At 38.0% G+C, this 23,001-nt stretch overlaps 2 protein-coding genes across 2 annotated transcripts in view; both read left to right on the top strand.

Annotated features, from left to right (window-relative positions):
• Window positions 1-359: 359 nt before the first annotated feature.
• LOC101869706 (radial spoke head protein 4 homolog A) lies at window positions 360-6,660 on the top strand. Its single transcript, XM_005148697.2, has 6 exons — window positions 360-544; window positions 1,031-1,259; window positions 2,885-3,628; window positions 4,720-4,861; window positions 5,657-5,774; window positions 6,420-6,660. The coding sequence occupies exons 1-6, from the start codon at window positions 360-362 to the stop codon at window positions 6,658-6,660; spliced, it is 1,659 nt and encodes a 552-aa protein (XP_005148754.1).
• A 511-nt stretch (window positions 6,661-7,171) lies between these two features.
• The window catches only part of CENPE (centromere protein E), a 36,188-nt gene continuing 20,358 nt past the window's right edge, over window positions 7,172-23,001 (top strand). The window contains exons 1-20 of the mRNA XM_034065015.1: window positions 7,172-7,227; window positions 7,550-7,641; window positions 8,757-8,846; window positions 8,926-9,044; window positions 10,808-10,927; window positions 11,827-11,908; window positions 12,101-12,168; window positions 12,247-12,318; window positions 13,919-13,970; window positions 14,460-14,547; window positions 14,732-14,858; window positions 15,537-15,656; window positions 16,899-17,057; window positions 17,404-17,548; window positions 18,386-18,480; window positions 18,790-18,846; window positions 18,923-19,090; window positions 21,428-21,547; window positions 21,895-22,029; window positions 22,643-22,820. Coding sequence (XP_033920906.1) covers window positions 7,172-7,227; window positions 7,550-7,641; window positions 8,757-8,846; window positions 8,926-9,044; window positions 10,808-10,927; window positions 11,827-11,908; window positions 12,101-12,168; window positions 12,247-12,318; window positions 13,919-13,970; window positions 14,460-14,547; window positions 14,732-14,858; window positions 15,537-15,656; window positions 16,899-17,057; window positions 17,404-17,548; window positions 18,386-18,480; window positions 18,790-18,846; window positions 18,923-19,090; window positions 21,428-21,547; window positions 21,895-22,029; window positions 22,643-22,820 — 2,143 coding nt within the window. The remainder of the gene's footprint in view (window positions 7,228-7,549; window positions 7,642-8,756; window positions 8,847-8,925; window positions 9,045-10,807; window positions 10,928-11,826; window positions 11,909-12,100; window positions 12,169-12,246; window positions 12,319-13,918; window positions 13,971-14,459; window positions 14,548-14,731; window positions 14,859-15,536; window positions 15,657-16,898; window positions 17,058-17,403; window positions 17,549-18,385; window positions 18,481-18,789; window positions 18,847-18,922; window positions 19,091-21,427; window positions 21,548-21,894; window positions 22,030-22,642; window positions 22,821-23,001) is intronic.

Raw genomic sequence — 23,001 nt, 5'->3', positions numbered from 1 at the left:
CTGCCCGGCGCTGAGGAAAGCTGAGGGAGGGTCGGTGGCCCCTCAGAAATACGCTCTTTCGCCCGCTAACTGCTGTGCCTCAGCGTGCGGCGACAAGAAGAGAACACCATCGGGCCTACCAGCTAACAGCGGATGACAGGAGGCATTCCCAACGCACGGGGAAACGGCGCGGCAACTCCCAGTATCGGACCATCCCATCCGCCCCGCTCCGACGGGCGTCCTAAGCAACCGCGACCGGTTTACCTTAGCGACGCCCCGCCCCGCGGGCAACAGCCGTTTCTGCGCGACAAGTGGAGTTGACCGCGGCCGAGGGGCTGTTGCGTGCCCCAGGCTCGACCCGTACGCTGCTGGACCAGGCCATGGCCGAGCCTCCGGAGGAACCCTCGCGGCAGGCTGTTCCGCAGCCACATGAGCCTTACAGTCTTTATCAGCCAGGATACAGTCCGTACGATGATCAGATACCCGATCCCACACAGCAAATGCTGGCAATTCAGAATGCAAAAGCCTTTTTACTGAAGAGCAGCACATCATCTGGCCTGAACTTGTAAGTCTGAAAGAGAGACTCAACTGAAACGGGTAGGAAGTATGAGTGGAGAGAAAAGTAGTGTTGGTAAAAGGGCAAAGGGTTATATGTTAAGAAGGGGAGGGATAGCAGGGGGTACATATAGCATGGACTATAAATGCAGTAATTCCTACTATGTGACATTTCTGTGTATTCAACATCTTTCAGAATCAAAATTCCTAAGAGAATCTGTAGAGTTCGAAGGTTTTGATTAAGAGCAAATTTAAATTCAGCTCCAGAGGCAGGTGCAGTATATACCAAAAATGAAAGATGGGACTACTCCTATTATATTATAGTCAGGCCAGTTTCAAGTCTAAATTCCCATAATGCTCCATGTTCCACTCTCATCTGACTATTCCAACAATTTCCCCAAAGCTCCAGGTGATTAGCTTCTACTTTCAATCTTAAAAATAAAATATTCTAAGACTTTTGTATAGTAGGCTGATAATATTTACATTTATATGACAGATATGATCATCTTGCTAATATGCTAACAAAGATCCTGGATGAACAGCCCACAAATGTAGTAGACATAATTGAGAATATCAGCAGGGATGTGAAATGGACTCAGTTTCGGAAAAAAATGGACACTCTTCGAGATGAACATGAGATTCTTCCAACATTTGAAGCTGCAGAAAAGCGTAAAGCTTTGTTCCTCAAGGCAAATGGAGAAGAAGAAATAGAAGAAGATGAGATAGTGAGTTATTATCAGAGAAAAATACATACCATATATACCAGGGAATGAATGGGAGGAAGGCGGGAAGGGAAAGGAGGAAGGGAGGAAGTTCTGGTCTCCTTTTGTAGTATTGCCTCTCACAGTTGTATACATAATTGCAGCCACAGTACCATGTACCCTCTTCATAGCTGAGCTGGTCCCATGTCTAAGTGTGAAAAAGAAAACCCATCTGGTTACTTAGTTGGGTCTTTTTCCTGTAGTAAGTCTAATACCCTGAACCTTGAAAACCATAGATGTTCTAGAGAGGAACAGAAAGTAAAGTTTACATTATCTCCCACATGCCAGTTCAGCATGGAATATTGCATCTAATTTCTTTACCTAAAGTGACCATAATTCTGGTACTCCAGTTTGAGAATATTGTGCACAGCTGCTACTGTAAAATAGAGAATGGAGAATTTTGTGATCCTTCCAGCACCAGCTGTGATTCCAGTCTGTCCTTCTCCAACTAAAAAAAAAATATTATGGTTGTAATGAAGGACGACTAGAATTGAAAGGCCACTTCTTACAACAGGGGATTTTTCAGCATGCAGTTGCTTACATGCAGAAGCATTTGTATACAATAAAAAATTGAATTCATTCTTAAAAAAAAACAAGGGAAACTAATCAACAAAATATTGATCTTCACATGAAGTTACCACTATATACTCAAATGAATTACCATCACAGAATACAAACAGTAACAACATCAAAACAGTCTTTCATCTTTTCTGTAGCCTATTACTTATTTTACAGTAAGCTTATACAATGGTAAAAATGGAACATGTAGGGCATTTCAGAAAGGAATTTTGAATTTTTCATACTCTGGTCTATCTTGCTTTGGTGTAAGAAACCTGGAAAGGCTGAAGAAATTCCACACGAAGCTAACTTTACTTATTCCAAATTTGAAGACTTCTACTTGTTCTAGTTGTTCTAGTGAACAACTTAAACTATCTTTGTGTGATACAGTCACCTACCCACATGAAAAGAGAGCAGGGTGAGAAAGTGAATGGAAATAATGAAATCATTATTGGCCTAGTTTTCCTTCTACTGAAGAAAGCTGGAGTCTTATAAAGGGCCTTAGTAAGAGTGAGCAGGTGCCAGTATTTTAAAAAATTTAAACCGTATGTCAAGGTTTTCAAAAGAACAATATTCACTCCAGATAGATATTGCTGGTCTGGTGTCTAAATATATAAAATATATATTATACTTTCCCCAAATGAATCTGTGACAAACACAAGGAAAAACAATAACACTGTTTGCAGGCATCAAGGCCTCTTACATAGTGGACATGCCGCATCACTGAAGTCCTTTGCAGATCCTATGTAGGAATTCCTACTTGCCTTATTTTGCAGCAATTAGAAATTTGAAATCTTGTATTCTAAAAGCTGAAGCTCATCTGTATTCTTTTTTACGTTTAAAATGGCATTTAAGGTTGGTTTTTTTTTAATTATAGTGGAAGATGTAGTGAATTAATGTCTGTGAAGCACCTTGAGAGTATAAGTGGCGCTACAGGAAAGTGAAGTGTAACATTCAGTGGATAAACTGTTGATTTTTCAAATAGATAACTATACTCTTCTTCAGTTCTAACTCCAGATCTTCCTTCCCAGGGAGAGACCAGTCTACCTAATGTGATGGAAACAGCCTTTTATTTTGAACAGGCTGGAATAGGCTTGAGCAAAGATGAATCCTATCACATATTCCTTGCTCTTAAAAAACTAATTAGTGTTCAGCCAGTGCCCCAGACCTGTCGCTTCTGGGGAAAAATTTTGGGTCTGGAGATGAACTATATTATAGCTGAAGTACAGTACGATGAGGGGGCAGAAGAGGAGGAAACAGAAGAGGAAGAAGCTATTGAGGAAGAAGGTATGACTGAGTTCGAAGATGAAGAGGAGGAAAAAGAAAAAGATGAACCACCAAAGTCCACATATAAGCCCCCACCTACAATCCCAAAAGAAGAAAATGGAACTGGGGCTAATAAATATGTCTACTTTGTTTGTAATGAGCCAGGCAATCCCTGGGTGAAGTTGCCTCCAGTGACACCAGCCCAGATTGTCTGTGCCAGGAAAATCAAGAAGTTCTTCACTGGTAGACTGGATGCTCCCATCGTGAGCTTTCCTCCTTTCCCTGGAAATGAGGCCAATTACCTGCGTGCACAGATAGCTCGGATCTCAGCAGGAACCCAGATCTCTCCAATTGGATTTTACCACTTTTCAGAAGAGGAAGGAGACGAAGACGAGGAAGGAGGAAGAGATACATATGAAGAAAACCCTGATTATGAGCCTATTCCTGTGGCTGAAATGGTGGATTCTCTTTCTAGCTGGGTACACCATGTACAGAGTATTCTAACGCAGGTATGTTCAGGAATAGTTCATTCACACTGTGGTGTTCATAGGGTTTCAGAAGGCAAACACACTCCTCACCTGCACATTTGAACTATTCACCAGAAATGGTATTGGACTAAAATATTTTTTTTAAAGAAAATACCTTTGATGTAGTATATAACATGTTGCACATATTTACATTTAGCATCTATTTTTATGTATATATACTTAAGAAGCTTCTAGGTGTGTTCTTGAGATCAAAATCTACCTTTAGATAACAATATGAAATTAAGCCTTGATAGATAACAATAACTTCTGGTGATACATATTAGGTTTTCCCTTTTGAAGTCCTTACTTGACAAAAATGTTTTAAATTCTCTGTTCTTGGGTAGGATGCTAAAACGCAGGCAGTTTATGATTGTATGCTAAATGGAACTTACTTGATGTTTTCTTTTGGTTTAGTTTTCATTGCTTATTTTCTGCTGTGAAACATACGAATTAAACATGCAAATAAAAGCCAGCTGATACCAGGCTAGTGCTGGAAAGAGGTATTACTAATTTGATTACCATTGCGAGGTAAATTGCTGGCCAGTCTACCAATTCAAGAATGCTAGTGTGAAATAACAGCAAATAGTAGGAAAGAAGGTTTAAAATTATTACCAGAAAAACAATAGCTGTAGAAGAAAAAATAAATACATGCATTAGAATCTTACGATAACATTTTGTTATGTTCCTCTGACTAGTAGCTAGATAACAAGGCAAACTTTAAAAAGAAGTGTCAAAGTTCTTAAGCCTCTTAGTTTGCAATAACTGGTAATGTAGCAGGATATAAACCAAATGGGCAAGAAACTAAGACTACAACATAGCAAAAACTGATTGCAGGTATACGATCATTCTGGAATAGTGAACATGAATGAGGGAGAAATGAGGGATATAGGGAACACTCTGCCAAGAGGATGCAATATTCTGCTAACAATATACCAGTGTTGGAATATATATACTTCTTTTCTTCTCCCCCTCCCTTAACTATGAGTGCTTGTGTCTGAGCAAATTGTTTTAACTGGCTTGCATTCTTTGAATGACTGATATATGTATTTATTATTTTTTCATATCAATTACAGGGTCGCTGTGTTTGGCTTAATCCTCTTCAAAAATCAGAGGAAGAAGAAGTAGAAGAAGAAGATGAGGAGAATGCAGACGAGCCGGATGATGTACAGCAAGAAATAGGACCACCTCTTCTCACTCCACTCTCTGAAGATGAAGGTATTCTTCATGGAATATGAAGTTTGTGATGGAGAGCAACTAGGAATGTTGTCATTTAGGTAGTAAATATTTGAAGTTACAGGACTGACACTTCATGGAGAAATACAGTTTGCCCCTTGAGGGTAAGCACATTCTTTTACAAAATTGATTAAAAGCAAAATGGCTATCAGTATTGACATTAAAACTGAAATAATTGGGTTTACTAGTTAACAATCTGGTTGTGAATAAAGGGAACAAGTACTCCACACTTGTCAAGCTACTGCGAGTTCAAGACAGTTCAGTACATTGAGTACAGGCAGCTCTTTTTCCATCATCTTTTTAGGTGAAAAAGTGTGTGTGTATGTGTAAATAAATAAATATATGTGTACACATGTGTGTAGATACACAAATAAGAATTTAGATCCTGTAGCATATTACTGCAGTAAATCATGGAAACATGGAAAGCTGAGTATTAGATTACATCAACAGTAAATTAATTTCTTACTCTCCATTTGTTGATCAAGGTGTAATATAATTTATCCGTAAGTTATGAAAAAGTCATTAACAAAAGACTGCTACTGAATTGCAGAAGCATGATCTTTTCTATAAGTTAGTAATCCATTGTACTACCTACCCAAACATTCAAACAGCCTGTTTCTATACAGCACCTATGTTTATTGTTTCAGACTTCCAGCTCTTCTAACATGCAAATTAATATAACCCTTGCATGAATTCTGTGAAAGTCTTGTAGCTCAGTCTTAAATATTTTGTAGAGGCGTCAATTTATTCATAGACTGTGTGTTTGGCTGCCTCCAGGAATTCAAAACATCCCTGCTTGGACAGGTCAGACTTCTACAAACCTGATCCCAGAGTACGCTGTTGCAGTCCTCCAGTCTAACCGATGGCCTGGAGCATATGCCTTTGCGTCTGGCAAGTGAGTAGCTACTTGGTATGGTCACAACACAAACTGTATATGCTAAACATAGACACCTGTCTAATGAAGCCAAAGCTACTTTATTATTAATTCATTGACTGAATTCTAAGTATTCCAGAGACTGGTGGGGAAGGCAACTTAAATATGCACAGCAACAGTGAATATGTATTTAAGACTGAACTGAATAATTGTTGGAAAGGCTAGGATGCAGTTAATGGATGTAAGTGTCCAGCTAGCACAGCCCTCGATTCAAAACCTTATACTTGAGTCTCTGGTACTTTTTATAAAAACAGCTACATTCTGTGGTTCTAATGTTTGCTTGTGGTGCAGTCATGACCTCCACATGCTTTTAAATGGGTGCTGGAGCTGGTGTCGCGAACACTGCTATGTTACCAATGTGGAGTTGTGCAGTGCAGCAAAGTGATATACACCCTTCATCATTTTAGCATTTAGAGATTTTTAAGTGAAACATGTATTAATCAACAGTCACAGCAGTTAAAAAAGGAGGTGCTGTCTTTTAAATACTCCTGTTACAGAATAGCTGCACTAGGGTGACTTTTTGCAGAGCATGGAAGCCTGACAATACCTCCACTGATTTTTTTTTGTCAGGGGTAGAATGTGTCACCTTTAACTTTTCTTTCTCAGGAAATTCGATAACATCTACTTTGGCTGGGGTCACAAATACAGCCCAGAGAACCACAATCCCACCCTACCGCCACCAGTGCAAGCAGAATACGTCAGCGGGCCAGAAATCATGGAGACAAGTGACCCCACTCTGGAAGAGGAGCTGGCTTTCAAGGCTGCACAGGAAGCAGCCTTATCTGCAGCTGAGGAGGAGGAGAAGGAAGAATCTGAGGACGATGAAGAGGAGGATGAAGATTATTAAGATACGGGAGGGAAAGTTTTTTTTTAACAGTTTAAACTTGAATAGTAATTTAATAAATTAGTCATTAATTAGTTGATGCTAAAAGCGTGTTCTGTATTCTGGAGGCTCTCCCTTGAGCCACCTTCCCCTTGATCTTACTTCAACCAAAAAAAAAGAAATAAACTTAATTTCCCAACAGTGTCACTTACACGTGTGAACGTGTATTATTTAAGTTCAGTAAATAGCGTATTAACCAACCGGCGCACATCACGGACCGCCGTGCAAACCATTGCCGCCCTGGCCGGCACCACCTCAGGCCGCCCTGCGGGGGGAAGCGTTTCCCCAAGCCATCCCTCGGAAGCTGTTGGCTGTGGTACGCTCCGCCGCAGCGTCTGTCCCGCGAGGGCCAATAGGAAGCGGCTGCGGTAGAGGTTTAAACTGTGCGGCGGTTAAGTCGCTTCGTTACTGCACTGAGTGCCGGCGCTCGGGAGAGGAGTGGTGGTTTCTCTGTCGCTCCACAGAGGTCCCGGCGATGGCGGACGAGGGAGCTGTGACGGTCTGTGTGCGTGTGCGGCCGCTTATCGCCAGGTGAGGCCTTGTCCGGGCGATAGGGCCGCACTTGATTCCCAGCCTGAGGGGAGACTGTAGTGCTGCATGAGGCCTCCATGTCCCTCGGGTTCCCCCGCGTTGCGGCTCCTCCATCGCCTTCAGCAGGTCTCCCGGGAGTGCAGCTGCAGCCTTGCGAAAAGGGGAGGTGGGGGCGAAGTGTGGTGTTCCTCCCCGAGGAAGAAGGGGAAAGACAGAACAGGCAGGGCTGTCGGAGCTTTGGGTGGGTGGTGATCGCAGAAAAGTGGTGCACCCGCCGGGTAGGAGTAGAGCCCTCAGGTAACGGAATATTTATTTGCTTTAGGGAAAATGCCTTAGAAGATAAAGTGTCACTCCACTGGAAAAGTGAAAATAATACTATTTCAGAAGTGAATGGGACAAAAGTATTCAGTTATGGTAAGAATATGAAAGCAGTTACTTTGGTGTTTACATGGACTTCTGTTACTGTGCCACTTGAATGTATTAAGTTTAATGATGCTGGCTTTTTGCAATGTCTATCAACTTTTTTTATTTTGCAATTTTAAAGAAGTGCCATCTGGGCAAGTAGGATTTCTGGTTTTGTTAGTAACAGGAAAATGCTTTTAAAAGCAGCTTCCTGATGGAACCCTGGTTCGTGCTGTAGAGTGGCTTTGAAACACATGAGCTGTGTTTGTTTCATATGAATTCCAGTTACAAATGGACTAGACTAGGACTAGTCCAGAGCATTTAGGGAGAAAGGCCTTTGGGACCCCAGGATGCAGAAGTGTATAGTGTGGATGCTAGGTTGTCATAACTACCTCACTTTGAGTCTCTTCCTACTGATCCACTCTACCCTTCATCAGGGATATTAGTAATAGGACCGGGGTGATGGGCCTTCAACAAGGGAAGTTCAGGTTAGATGTAAAGAAGAAGTTCTTTACTGTGAGGGTGGTGAGGCACTGGCACAGGTTGCCCAAAGAAGTGGTAAATGCTCCATCCCTGGCAGTGTTCAAGGCCAGCTTTGGACAGAGCCTTGGGTGACATGGTTTAGTGTGAGGCATTGCTGTCTGTGTCAGGGGGTTGGAAGTAGATGACCTTAAGGTCCTTTCCAACCCAAATCATTCTGTGAATGTAGCTACTGCAGGGATTTTTGCCAAAATACAGATTTAATAAAATCATGCTCCAGGCTAGGAGTTTAACAATTAGCCTGTCTTGTCAGGCTTACAATTCTCATAGATAAACTAGCTGTAACATTATTTTAGGATTAAATGGGATGGCTATTTAACTATGTCTGTCATTTTTAAGGGTTTGTTTTTGACTTGTCTGTTCATCATATCTTTTTTTATTCCAAGCTTAATATTTTTGTAAGAAAAAAAAAGCCTGCATTAGAAGTGTTGCAGTTTATGTTTGAGTCCTCCTATAAACAGTCTGATGCTTATTTATTGAATCTGAAGTCAGCAATACTAAGTAAGATGGCAGCTTGGTTTTGACTTGCAATACAACGTATTCATATGCTTGATGTTTTGGGATTTTGTTTTGTTTTTTTTTTTAAGATCGTGTGTTTCACTCAAGTGACAGCACTGAGCAGTTATATGAAGGTGTAGCTGTTCCAATTATACAGTCAGCTGTGCAAGGGTATAATGGTAAGTTTTAAAACTGTGTTCAGTTCCTGATTTTAATATATTTCATGGTTAATTAGTTAAATTTAATAATCTGTTCTAGGCACAATTTTTGCTTATGGACAGACAGCTTCAGGGAAGACATACACAATGATGGGAAATGAAGATTCTGTAGGCATTATTCCTAAGGCAATTCAACATGTTTTCAAAGTTATCTGTGAGGTGAGTAATTCCATTACATTGAAGTGGCTGGAAGGACTAGTAATATTTGTAATGGTTATGTAAAAGTTAATTTCAGTATCGAGCTTGTGAAGGATATGGATTTACATTGGCCTATATATTGCAGTTGCTTTGTTAACCTGGCAAAGATGAGTAGTTAAAAAAAAATTATAATGGGACTCTCTTAGTTGGAATCAAATCAGAACAAAACACAGCTGGGTTGTTAAATTTGTAAATGTCATGGTTTAAGCCCAGCTAGTAACTCAGAGACATACAGCTGTCTGCATACTCCCCACCTTCCTGTGCTCTCCAGGACAGATGGGGAGGAGAACTGAAGGAATGTAAATCCCATGGGTTGAGATAAGAACAGCTGAGTAACTAAAGTATAATACAAAACCACTACTACCACTAATAATAAGGGAAATAACAAGGGGGGGGGGGGGGGGGAATATAAACCTAAAAAGGGAAAGAAAATATCCAACAATAAGTGCAAGTGATGCACAATGCAGTTGCTCACCACCTGATAACCAGCCTGACCTGAGCAGCAATCTGCCCTTCCTGGTGACTCCCCCCAGTTTACATACTAGACATGATGTGCTGTGGTATGGAATACCCCTTTGGCTTGTTTGGGTCAGGTGTCCTGTCTCTGCTCCTTCCTGTCTTCTTGTGCCCCTCCTCACTGGCATAGTGTCCTGGGTTCAGCAGTAGCCATCATTTTTTTCTCCTTGGTAGCTGGTGCAGTGCTGTGTTTTGACTTCCAGGCTGGGAACAGTGCTGATAACAAGTATGTTTTGAGTTACTGCTCAAATGTTTGGTTTGTCCAAGGACTTTCTGAGCCTCATGCTCTGCCAGGGAGGAGGGGAGGCTGGGAGGAAGCAGAGACAGGACACCTGATCCAAGCTAGCCGAAGAGGTATTCCATACCACAGCATGTCATGCCTAGGATGTAACTGAGGGTGATCCAGAAGGGCTAGTGCTCTGGGGGTTGGAGGAGGTATTGGTCGATGCTCGGTCGGGCAGGGTGGGGTGAGTTATGGGTCAGCGGCTGGTGAGGTGTCGTATTCCCTTCACTTGTTATTTCTTTTGTCATTATTATTATTATTGGTGGTAGCAGTAGTGATCTGTGTTATACCTTAGTTATTAAACTGTTCTTATCTCAACCCGTGAGAGCTACATTCTTTGGGTTCTCCTTCCTAACTCTCTGGGAGTTGGGGGAGCAAGGAGGGGGAGTGAGTGCACGGGCTGTGCGGCTTGGTTTAAACCATGACACATAGCATGAGAGTCTGAAAAGTCCTTGATTAGGGTAAGCATTACTTAACACACCAGTGTTTTAACTGTTGCTATCAGCATTGATTTTGGACTAAAGATGAAACATAGCACTGCACCAGCTACTAAGAAGAAGAAAAGTAACTGTTACAGCTGCACCCAGGACAAAAGACTAGGTATACATAAAAGAAAGGGCCTAAGGCGAAGGAAATTAGATATGGAAAGGGCATTTAAGCAAGATAACTGTCACCCTTCTAGTAGAACATTTACTTTTTATAATCTACAAAATGTGATATACCATTTATCCAGTCGCAAAGAGGTGGAATGGAATAAAACTGATTTTGCATTGATGCTAATGTGCATGTGGAATGATATCCAAACATATACCTTAAAGGTAAGAATATTTGCATTAAAAGGTGATTGTTAGTTAGCCTGTTTGGGGTTTTCGTTTGTTTGGTTTGGGTTTTTTTTTTAATTCTTTATTTTTTCTTTTAACATCAGATTCCAAATAGAGAATTCTTGCTAAGGGTTTCTTACATGGAAATCTACAATGAAACCATTACAGATTTGCTTTGTGATAAAAGGAAAAAGAAGCCTCTGGGAATTCGTGAGGATGTTAGTGTAAGTGCATATAATGTAGTATAAGTATGGTATGTACTTGGAGTAAAAGTAGTTTAAAACAAAAACCTTCAGAGGTGTGTAAAACTTGTTTGTGTCAGATTGTGTAATTGTTATCTTCAGAATTAGTAGGACACTTGATTTAGTAGAACAACGGTGAATTTGGGCTTACTGTTCTTGGTTTCTCTATAACTGTTTGCAAAAGTAGACTTAATCCCTTAAGTTTTTCAGGAGTATACTATAAAATCACAAAATGGTTTAGGTTGGAAAGGACCTTAAGGTCATCTACTTCCAACCCCCCTGACATGGGCAGCAGTGCCTCACACTAAAGCCTTCACCCAACACTCTGTCCAATCTGTCCTTGAACACTGCCAGGGATGGAGCATTTACCACTTCTTTGGGCAACCTGTGCCAGTGTCTCACCACCGTCACAGTAAAGAACTTCTTCCTGCAGCAAATTATAAAATCTGGTGGTCTGGGGAGGCAGGGAGTGTTTTCGCTTTGGGGATTTTTAGGTCTTCCAGTGTCCTGAATGGTCAATACTTTTGGAATTTGGAAGAAGGGAGATTTTTCAGTTGTGTGATTATGGCCTTATAACATTTACTGAGGAAACATACTTCTGGTTTCCCTCAGAAAATTACCAGAAGGGTGTTTCTCTTAGGAGTTGAATGTTTAGGAAGCTTTCTAGATCTTTGTTTGATTCTTGTCCCTAAAGGGGCTACAGTTTTGATAAAGGTGTAAACTTGCCCTATCCCCTGTGACCAGAGTAAAGACATTCAACTAATAATGCTTCCTTAAAAGGAAGCAAACTGAAATAAACACCATAATAATTGCTGGTGATCTTAATATATTGAAGTGAGTTTTAGAGTTCAGTAGAATTTATTACTGTGTTTTTTCTTAAGAGGAATACATATGTAGAAGATCTCATCGAAGAGGTGGTGGTTGCTCCAGAACAAGTAATGGAATGGATCAGAAAAGGAGAAAGTAAGTTGCTTAGCCAATGTCAGCTGATATCTTAGAAAAGCATTGATGAACTGGGTATATGTAGAATCATAGAGGATCTCTTTGAGATTATATTCAGAGATCAGTGTTGTCAGATAGGTTTGGAATTGTGCTTTTTGTCCATTATCTCCAGTGTATCAGGATGTAAGCAGCAATATTGTTATTTTTTGACAGAAAATCGCCATTACGGAGAAACAAAAATGAATGAACACAGCAGCCGTTCTCACACTATCTTCAGAATGGTAAAAACTGTTTCATTATTAGGAGGGGTGTTAATATTTTTCAAGTGGCTTAAACTTTATTGCACCATCATCTTCTAGATCATTGAAAGCAGAGAACGAAGTGACCTTGCAAATGCAAACTGTGATGGAGCAGTGATGGTATCCCATTTGGTAAGCAGTATTCCAAGAAGTTATTTAATGGGCATTAACTTATTAAGTAGGCAATTTACCATAGCTGCATTTTTGAGAAAATAATACTGCTTTATGACATTACAAGCACACTTTGTTGTTAACTTTAAGCAGACATTTCTTAAGTAGAAATCATGTTTTTGATTTGTGTAAAGGGAGACTCATGGGGTGTTATCTAGAGGCTATGTTCCCACCAAAGGGAATTGTGATATGGGAATATTTCCTAGACAATTCATGCTGGACAGGGGGATGTTATTCCTTTCCCAGGAGCATAAGGAGCTATTGTTGGAGTGCTCTTGCCTTTGTTAAATACAGCTTCTGACCATTGATGAGCCCAGTGGAAGAACCTGTAAAGTGGATAACCTCAAAGTTTCTTTTCTCCTCAGACTTAGTGGTTAAAAGAACATATGGCCTATAGCTGCAATGGCCAGAAGATTAATTTTATTTTTTTTCCCAAAAATAGCTCCACTTAGCACTAATCTCTTTGGATTTGAATAATAAAATTATGCTTTATTACTGATATATGAAATAGCCTAAACTGGGAGGAGTATACTGCTTATCTCTGGAGTGTTTTGGTTTCTGAAGCCTTCTCTATACAGTTCCCTTGGTTCTTAGGGAAGCCAAATCAGATGATTGGAGGAATGAAATCAAAATGAAAGCATTTGAGCTTGCTAGAATCTGCATGAGCACTCTTATTTAGCATTGGGAATAGCATTAAGTCAATCAAATGTGTTGTAGAAATAGCTTTCTGTTCTGGCTTCATGTAGAAAAGCTCTGGGATCTGAATGTAAACACTGCATGCAGTATCTCAGCAATTTACTGCCCACTTCTGTTTGTTTTTTCTCACTGCAGTGCATGGGATCTGTTCTTACACCACGCTCTGCTCTGTCTCTCTTCCAACTGACTTTATAGTAACCTCTACTAACAGCAGAGAGAGAGGTTGAAGGTTTTTTTGGCCTTTTTGGTTTGTTTGGTGGAGTTAGGAAAGGATTTTACCCTTCTGAAACAGAAACCAATTAAAGTGAGGAGTACATGCTCAGGCAAATCTTTATGGGATGTTATAAAGATCTAATTGACTTTAAACTAGATTTTGGAGGCATTTCATCTGTTATTGAATTTCTCCTTTCCTTATCTCCACAATGACAGGCAAGGAGAGATGTACAGCTGATTCAGGACAGGGTGCTAGATAATAATTTCTAGTCTCTCTTTCTCATGAAAGATTGGACCAGAGGATCTGTGATTCTATGAAGCTTTCTATGGCTTGAGTTTGTAGTTAACACTTCTGTATTAAGCAACTGTATTTATCTTTTTGTCGCTGGAGTGGGGGGAATTGCACTGCAAGACTGGAAAACTGTCAGGTATAATAGAATTAACACAAACTCCTTCCATGCCCTTATGTACCTTGAAAGTTCTAGTTGGTATGTATTTAGTAGCTTTGGATTGCTTCCAGTAATGACAGGCCTCTTTCTTTTTTCTAAGTGTAACTTCAGTTTTTGAAATTCGTAACAAAGATTTACAGTTATGAGGATCTAAAACTAAATTGCCTCAGAATTAACCTGTGAAATACTTATTGAATTTGCAGAACTTGGTAGATCTGGCAGGAAGTGAAAGAGCTAGTCAAACAGGATCTGAAGGTGAGTGTTAAATGGGGCTCTTTTGAAGACCTCTTCTGCTTACCCTTGTGAGCTTGACTGTTAACAATGACAGCATAAAGCCGCACAAAGATGCGTTTATCAGAAGAAAATTATCTGAGAGAACACAAGTTAATATTCTCTTGCAAGAAATAATTAACCCAAAAAATTTTATCTAAGGCTGGTTTTTTTTATACTTACACATGTTAATACAGGTATTTGCAAAACTTAAACAGGAAACAAAATTAAAGTTCTTATGGCCCCAGCTACTTACTACACAAGAAGTATTAACATTTGGGAAAGATTGTTGTCTTATTCTAATGCACTTCAGCTATTATAAAGGATTTGATACTGGCTGCTTCTGGGCCATAGTGCATTGTGGCACTTGAGATTTAGCACTTGGATAACCCTTTTAAGCCTAAAGCTTGACAGGTTGAAAACGTATCTATCTTTTAAATAAAGTATAAAAAAACCCTGCTGTGTGATACCTAGGTGTCCGACTGAAAGAAGGCTGCAATATAAACCGGAGCTTGTTCATTCTGGGCCAAGTAATCAAAAAACTTTGTGATGACCCTTCTGGGTAAGCACTTGTGTTTGTATTGCTGTTTTAATATAAGTAGCTAACGAAATGAGAAATTAAAATCCTTTATGTGTAATCCTGGTTTATGCAGGTAATTATTTCAAATAACCCATTATCTCTAGAAAAGATAATTACTGTGTTTCTTTCTATGAAAAAATAGTTGTTTTTTTTTCTCTTTCATCAGCTTCATAAATTACAGAGACAGCAAATTGACTCGAATTCTGCAGAACTCCCTTGGAGGAAATGCAAAGACGGTCATTATTTGTACAATTACTCCTGTTTCTTTGGATGAAACTCTCAGTACTCTTCAGGTAAAACTTATCACCTCTACTGTTATTCAGACTCAGGGCTTCATTGTAGACAGGTTGAACAGGTGGAAGATGTAATCTGCTGGATTGTAGTCACTTGAATCTTCTAAAGGTTCTGTGTGGACTTGGAACTTGAAATGTTTGTTTTGTATACAGCATCTTTTCCTAGTTGTCATCTTGTGCTAGGTTGTCTTACTACAGCTTTCTGGCAGTTGATTTCTCTTCTGGGCAAGAGAATCTCTGTTTTCTCATTCACCTTTTCCAAACACAGTTAGAAGTGCAAGTCTTTACTAACACAAGATGTTAGGCAGATCCTACAGGAAAGGACCTATACAATTACCTACAGTAATTGACCTATTCATGAATCATTTAGGTAGGATTGTCTGTCTTTTTGATGGCCTTTTGAGCTTTTTATTAGATAAAAAAACTTTGTATATTTTTGCTTAATTGTTAGGCCTCACTTTTTAGGTATTAATGTCAAGCAAAGAGAGCTTTCTTTTTCAAAGCTTAGAATAAATAAAAAAAGTAAATGTAAATATTTAATATTATATTAATATAAGTGTCCTTTATTTATATGTTTCTCATTATTAGAGAAACTGTCCTCTTAATTCTATTGGGAACTGAGACACAGCAAGTCTGATATATTTGTTCTTTTAACTATTGCCCATAATATCCCTCCAGTTTGCGAATACGGCCAAAAGAATGAAGAATACTCCCAAAGTCAATGAAGTGCTTAATGATGATGCCCTCCTGAAGAGATATCGCAAAGAAATTCTGGATTTGAAAAAGCAGCTGGAAGAAGTATGTAATAAATGTATTAGTCTGTCCTTAGTACTGATAGCTATTTTAAAACATTGTATTTTAAAACTAAACCAGTTAAATTTGGAGTGATAGGTAAACTGGTTTGAGTTGTCTGTCATTTTAATTTAGAGAATAGAAATTGAAAAGACAGTGTGAATTTTAGAACAACTGATGATGAGAGTCAACATATCTTTGTGAAATCTAACACTGACTGAGAACTAATTAAATTGCTTTAGTATTGCCACAGATCAAAAGGAATAATTAATTGCAATATAAGAAGTTACTGTATGTCAGTTAAAGATTCCAACTTAATTCATGTTTTTCCCTGTTACTGATGTTTAGCTTTAATTTGAGTTGCAGGATGTTGCAACTGTCTAACACCATGGGCAAAACAGGTGTCATGCATAGACACAACTATTTATAAAATCAGCAATAGTAACTTCCCACCAAACAGTGCTCTCATGTGGTCATCTTTTGCAAAAAACTGTGTAGTTGAGCAATCTTGCAAATATTGTTTAGAGCATAGATCATAAAAGATGAAGGAAAATCACAAAAAAACGTACTGGTTTGGTGAATTAGATTGTCAAAATATTATTACACATTGTCATATAATTACAGATTTAAAAATAGCTGTAGAAAAAGCTTAAGGAAAAATAACTCTCCTCTTATACCACAAGTAAGTTCTTCTTAAAAATAAGCTTGCACCTAGAAGTGTTTATTGTCTTCTGTACTCAGGTATTCTCCTCATTACCTACTATATTAGAAGAGTTTGGGAAATCCCATATGACCTTTGAATTACCCTATTGTTAGCTTAAAATAAAAATAACCTAGCTACTATAATGTAGTTCTTTTATAACAGCATAGATTTTCAGTACGTCACATTTTAAGATAAGACATGCATTAGAATAGTTTACTATTATTTGACAGTTGAATGATAGTTCTCTACCTTTAGGCTTCTGGCCCCATGAGAAGGTCATCTTAAACTATGTTGTGCTTGAAAGAATTGGGGTTTTTTTTGTTGTTGTTGTCCTTAGAAAATCTCAGGTTTGTATTATTTTCTGAAGTTTGACCTCTTTTAATACTAAGTCTACAGGTAAATTGTTAGTTTCATTGTTAAAAATAGCTCTTCCAAACTTAAAAGAATGTGTGTAGTTTTGTTTAAGTGTTAGTAATTGTGTATCTTCTGTAGGAGTACTTTTGGCTTTTAAGATACCAGTTTGATTAATAATCTTTTTATGGAAGGTGTCTTCGAAGACTCAAATTCATGCAATGGAAAAAGACCAGTTGGCCCAGCTGTTGGAAGAAAAAAACTCTCTTCAAAAAGTACAGGAAGATAGGATAAGAAACTTAACTGAGATGCTGGTGACTTCTGCCTCCTTTTCCTCAAAAGAAAAGACTAAAGTAAGCACCTGTTCTAGATTTTATTTACCTGAAATACTATGCAAAAAGTAGCATTAAATATGTAGTTGTATTGACAATGAAGAATAAGTTTGATATTAAATTTTTACATAATTTTCCTTATTTTTAAATTAGTAACTTTTTAAAGTCACTGCTGAGTATCAGTTCAATGTTGCCTTGCAGTGAACAGACTATAGATTGTTTTTTGCAGTTTCTTAAAAATTAAACTACAGAATAGATTGCAAGCAACAATCTAGTTAGCTGCTGCTACTGTTATAGAACTAGGCTGATGCAACATCTGTTCTCTAAACGCCTTGTATCACTTTTCTGTAAATATTTTTTTTTAAAGGCCAAGAGAAAGAGAAGAGTTACTTGGGCTCCTGGTAAAATAAACCAGGCAAATGTGAGCTATTTTGAAGACTTTGAAAAAACAAGGCTGAGTGAAACAAAAAAAGTTAAAATGTCTGTGTCATCACTAACAGACATGGAGGATTGTAAGTATCTTCAGGAAAAAATAAGGAAACTTTGCAAAGCAGCTTTGAAGTGAGAAATAATACCTTTTTAATAAATGAGTTAAAAAGCAGATTTGTATTATTAGCAACTTAAAGCTGCATTTAGTTGCCATTATACTGCTGAAATCGCTTTGTAACTCTTAAAACTGGGCTCACGTTTAGCCCATAAGGAAACCTATCAGCCAGCAAAGAATGCTGCCTAAAAGGGAGCTTGTTTTAGCACAATACTGGTAGTTCTTGCCTGGGATTAATTGGGAGCATGAGTCTTGCTATTCCAGATGAAATAATTTCCAAAGGGAGTAAGTCTGATAGCACCCTCTCCCCCTTCTGGATATTGAGCTTTTTTTAATTTCTTAAAACCGAGAGTAACAGGTGTGAGGTAAAAGCATCTACAACTATTCCTGCCATGCAGTAGTCAAAGTTGTTCTTTAACACAGGCTGTCCATCTAAACCACATTCTCTCCCCAGGAGAGGGTTTTTCTATATGAAGTGGTGGTGCTTTTTAAACCTTGCAGGATACTGTTGAGTGGTTCTTTCCTTGACAACAAAATATTTTCCCTAGTCTGTAATTAAGTAGATATACTGCATTTGGTTTAGTAGTCATTAACTTATTTTAAAGTGGTCAGCATAAGTATGTACTGGACTTCAGTTGTGTTCCCTTTCATAAGGGAAAGTTAAGAGATTCATGAGTCCTGTGCAGTGTGCTACATCTTTGCCATTGAATGATTGTTTCCAATCTGGTAAAATTCATGGATAAATTATTGATGTCCAGTTTAAAATCTACTGCTGTATTATTTTTTAATACATCTTCTTTTTCAGCTTTGTTAGAGAATTCTGTACATGACAACCAATATCTAATGGCTCCTGATCAAATTTCAGATGTAGAATGGACTGCTGGACCTAACATGAATTGGGTAATGTAATATGTTTCGATTGTCTAATACATTGTATGCATATGACATACTTCCCAGTCAGATCAGCCTTACTCTTCTATAGAACATCAATATTCTTCTGTATGTCTGAAGAATTATAACTGGTTAGAAAGTCTCTTGGTCATCTCTGAAGCTGGGGAATGGTTCTATGATTGCATAGTTTTGTGGCAAATGATCCAGTAAGCATTGGTATTTATTTAAACAGGACTACCCATGAAAAGACAAGTGACAAAGAATACTAAACTTGCTCGATCTCATAGATCAGTTAACTGAGAGCAATTCTTTTTCTAGACTCAGAGACACTTTGAAGAATCTGTAGAGCTCTGTGAAGCATTAGCACTGGAAAAGGTAAGTCTGTTCTGTGTTGTCTAGAAATAAGACTGATTAATTCCAACAACTTCTAAAGTTTCTTGTGCTTCTTCAGGATGTTGCTTTAAATGAGATCAATATCCTGCAAGCTAACTTTAACAACCTAGTATTGGAAAATGAGCAGTTAAAATCAGAAATAAATGAATTGAAGGAGAAACTCAAGGAAAAAGTAGAACTGGATGAATTTGAAGCACTGGAAAACCAAACACAGAAAGTTCATGAGGTAAGGTGCATTGAAATAGAGGTAAGAATTCCTCTGTGCTCAAATGTTTTCTAGAGTTTATTCAGTGTACATATCTTGGATCTTGATTTACAGATGGTGTTTATACCTACATTCAGCAATAGAATAAGCGAAGACAGGGCTCAAACTGTATTTACTCAGAGTGTAAAATTCAGACTTAAATTTTTTTAAAGTTTCTAACTGAAGCCTGGTTAAACACATTTGTGTGTGCGTACATATCAATTGTTTTCATATGTGTATGGTCTGAATTTCACTCAATTTCTGTAGAAGACAGTTGTTTTGCTGCATATAAATGTTTTGGAACTGATCTGAAGTTACTGTACTGTTGCTAAACCATACTTCACATTTTGTGTGGCAAACATCTTGGTTTACAATCAAAGATAGCTCTGGCTTTTGGTAATCCTTTGAACTATGTGGGTATTGACTTCTAACATTGTTTAATTTTGTAATGAAAACAATAAAAATTATAGTGAGAATAGTAATGTCTGTGAAAAATTGAAACATTGAATTTTCTGCCAGGAAGCCAGAGAAAATAAAGCTACCTACTGGATGACTTCCAGGAAACACTGAAATACTTTCAGTTCCCTTCACATTGTAGTGTTCTTAGCGGAGAAGTTCCTTGTCTGTCCAAGTGTTTTATGCTCTGATTCTGTAACCTAAAATGTCTTACTTGTTAAGTTTTAGCTGCACAAGGACTAGACTGTGAAATTAGTCATAGAAAAAACCAACAGCAAAACCACACCAAAAAACCCCAACCCAACCAGTCAAAACTGTCAGACCAGCTTGAGGTATTGAGGCATGGATATATTAATCTGTTTCTTTCCTGATGCCTTCTCTGCAGATTACATGTACATACAAGTCTGTTCAATTTCCTCTGAATATGAAACTAAGTTTGAAGCTGAAGTTACATTGTTTTGCACTGTTGACTCAGGTTACAATCTAGTAAAATCATCTCCAGCTTTCATTGTGTTCCCTACAAATATTCATGGATCTTAAACAAAATGGATCCATAATAGATATTTTGATCTAGCTTGTACTTAAGATTCTTTTTAGAAGACCCTCTGTATGGTAGACTAATTGTGTTATCTTCCTTATCTGCAAAGATTCATTAAACATTTGTTGATACCTATGCAGCAAATTAATCACAGCAATACTGAAAGGTCACATATTTCACTAAAAACATTAGCTAAAATCCATCAATTTAAATCACCACAGATACATGTAAATTATGATTCTGAATGATGACATTGATTTCTGACAGTAGTATTGTACCATATATTCTAAAACAATTCCCTGGTTTAAAGATTACATATTGGGTTTTCTTCTCACTGTATTCTGAACTGCATAAAAATACTCACAGGTGTGTGCTTGTTTTAAAATTTTTTTTCACTGATCTTGGAATTACAGATTGCGTTTTCACCTTGCCCATGCTTGTGACTTGTAGATGTGTGCTTATGGTAGAGCTTCTCTAAAGAAGACCAAAAGAAAGGAGTTCCTCAATTTTACACATGCTTTTCTATCCAGTCTTCTACTTTGCCTCCTTTCAGGGGATGGCACTGAATGGTTTTGTGCCTTGCTTTACCTGAGGTTTAGCACCTGCTCATTTTCTTAGTGAGCAATTTAAATCACAAATATCTGCACTGTGGCATAAAAAGCTGCTTAACATTACTAGAATTTCAAGTGTTACAGCTGTACAATTTCTGCATTGATTCACTCTTGCTTCTCAAGCTGTTACAGATTAAAATGCACTTGAATCCTTTTTGATACGAGGAAGCTGAAACAGAGCTTTGCATCTTGTCTATCTGAAAGAATGCATACCAGCTTGCTTTGTAACTGTTTAAATGGATATGCATGTGTATATATGATTTGCCTACTATTAGAAAACACAAGACAGACCTTGCTTATTTTCGTGGTGTTGGCAAATAAAACTAATGGTGTGGGTGCTTACTAACATTCTCTGCAATTTTGCTTCCATTTGCTCCACAGATGCAACTAATGCATGAAAATACCAAGTTAAAGAGTCTAGTTTCAAATGCTGAAGTGTACAATGAGGAACTTGAGGTGAGCCTGTCCATGAATTTACATGCAATAAGACTTGTATGAAATGTGCTTGGTTAGTTTATTTTTTAAACACTGTGTCTGCTGAGGACAACCTAGGAATCAGTGGGCTTTGGTTAGTCTTACCAGCCATATGAGGGATATGTCTAAAACCCATGAATGCTTACTATGAACAAAGCATTTCTTTGTTAAATTCTTATCTGAAAAACCAAACTGGGCACTAGAATCTTTCTTCTGCTTTTCTTTTTCTCCAACTTTTAGGCAGAAATTAAGTCCAAATCGGAACTGCTGGAAGAAAGAGATAACAAAATAAATGCATTACAAAAGCGTGTGGAAGAATTACAAAAAGCAGGAGCAGAAAAGGACACATGTTTTTCAGTGGTAAATTTGAGTTTTCTGGGTTGAGAGGTGGTTTTGGTTTTGTTGAAGGTGGGTTAATTTGGGTGTAACCTTAGATATAATTAAAATCTGCTTCCCTATACATCAGGAAAACTTTTTACACAGCTAAAAATGCTAATTACTACATTATCATACAGTTGTATTCTGGTGAAATAAAGCTATGGGAAATTCTGCTCTTTATCCCATCTCAAATGAGCCTGCTACTGTTCCTTTTAGAGTAAACTTCCCACGTTTTCTAAACCTGTATTTACATTTTAAATGCATTATAATGAGCACCTTTGCTTTATTATGTCGGTATATTTTTTGATATGTGTGTTTTTGTTTTTCAGGAAGATTCTGATAAGCTAACAGAGGAAATCCAGCAGCTGAAAAAATCTCTCTTAGATAGTGAAAGCGTAGCCTTGGATGCCAAAAGAGAATCTGCTTTTCTCAGAACTGAAAACTTGGAGCTGAAGGAAAAGATGGCAAGTACTACTTAAACAGCATTTATAGCTGTACAAAATGCTGTTAATGGCCTATCTGCTCCCAGACTGGTAAAGAAGGCAACCAATAAAGACCAAATGTTATAGAATATTTAGAGAAAGCAAAGAACTCATGGTTCAAGTAATGTTTTTATTATGGAATTCATGGAAAATGGGTCTTCAGAAGAAAGGTAAAAAGAAAATACAGACTTATTCCACAGGAGTAGGTGGTTAGCTTTTGGTGTACTGAAAGAGTACAAATGAACAGACTTCAGAGACTTACTGGGACATAAGACTCCAAATCTAATTTTACCATTAGGGTAAAATAAAAAAAGAGAAAGAAATACGAAGTCTGAGAAGTATGACTTGAAGACTTGCTTTGAGGAAGTAAAGACAAAATTGTAGACATAATTATGACCCTGACCTCTGAAATAAGGCATGTTTTTCTATAAGACTCTTGACAAGAATGTAGTTGTTAAATTGTGGCTTATTCTACCATAAATATCAAGGCCAGAGTTGTTCAAGGTGACAACAGGAAATGTAACAGGTGCAGTATTTAAATGTTAAACAGGTTGACTTTCATTTTGTGTATGAATTGCATTTTTTTTTCTTAAAGAATGAACTTTCAAAGAATTACAAGCAAATGCAGAAGGATGTTGAATTCTATCAAAGCCAAATAGAAGCAGGAAAAGCCAGCTACAAAAAAATGCAAGCTGACTTTCAGAAAGAGCTGCAGTCTGTATTTCAAGAAAACACCAGGCTAACTTTGTTGATGGAGGGTAAAGTTCCAAAAGGTACTATTCTAGTTGGTGCCTTTATTCTTCTCCCCTCTCTTCCCTTTTTTCTGCAATGGCAGGGGAATAGATAAGACTTTAACTTGTCTTTTCAAATACCTGGAGCTTCTGTCGGTATGAGAATACTGAGTATCTGGTGTTGCCAGCACATTGTAACTGCTTTAGCAGTTTCTTGAACTAT

Source organism: Melopsittacus undulatus, chromosome 7 (assembly GCF_012275295.1).
Source record: "Melopsittacus undulatus isolate bMelUnd1 chromosome 7, bMelUnd1.mat.Z, whole genome shotgun sequence".
NCBI classification, from domain to species: Eukaryota; Metazoa; Chordata; class Aves; order Psittaciformes; family Psittaculidae; genus Melopsittacus; species Melopsittacus undulatus.
This window is presented reverse-complemented; position numbering and strand designations above follow the sequence as displayed.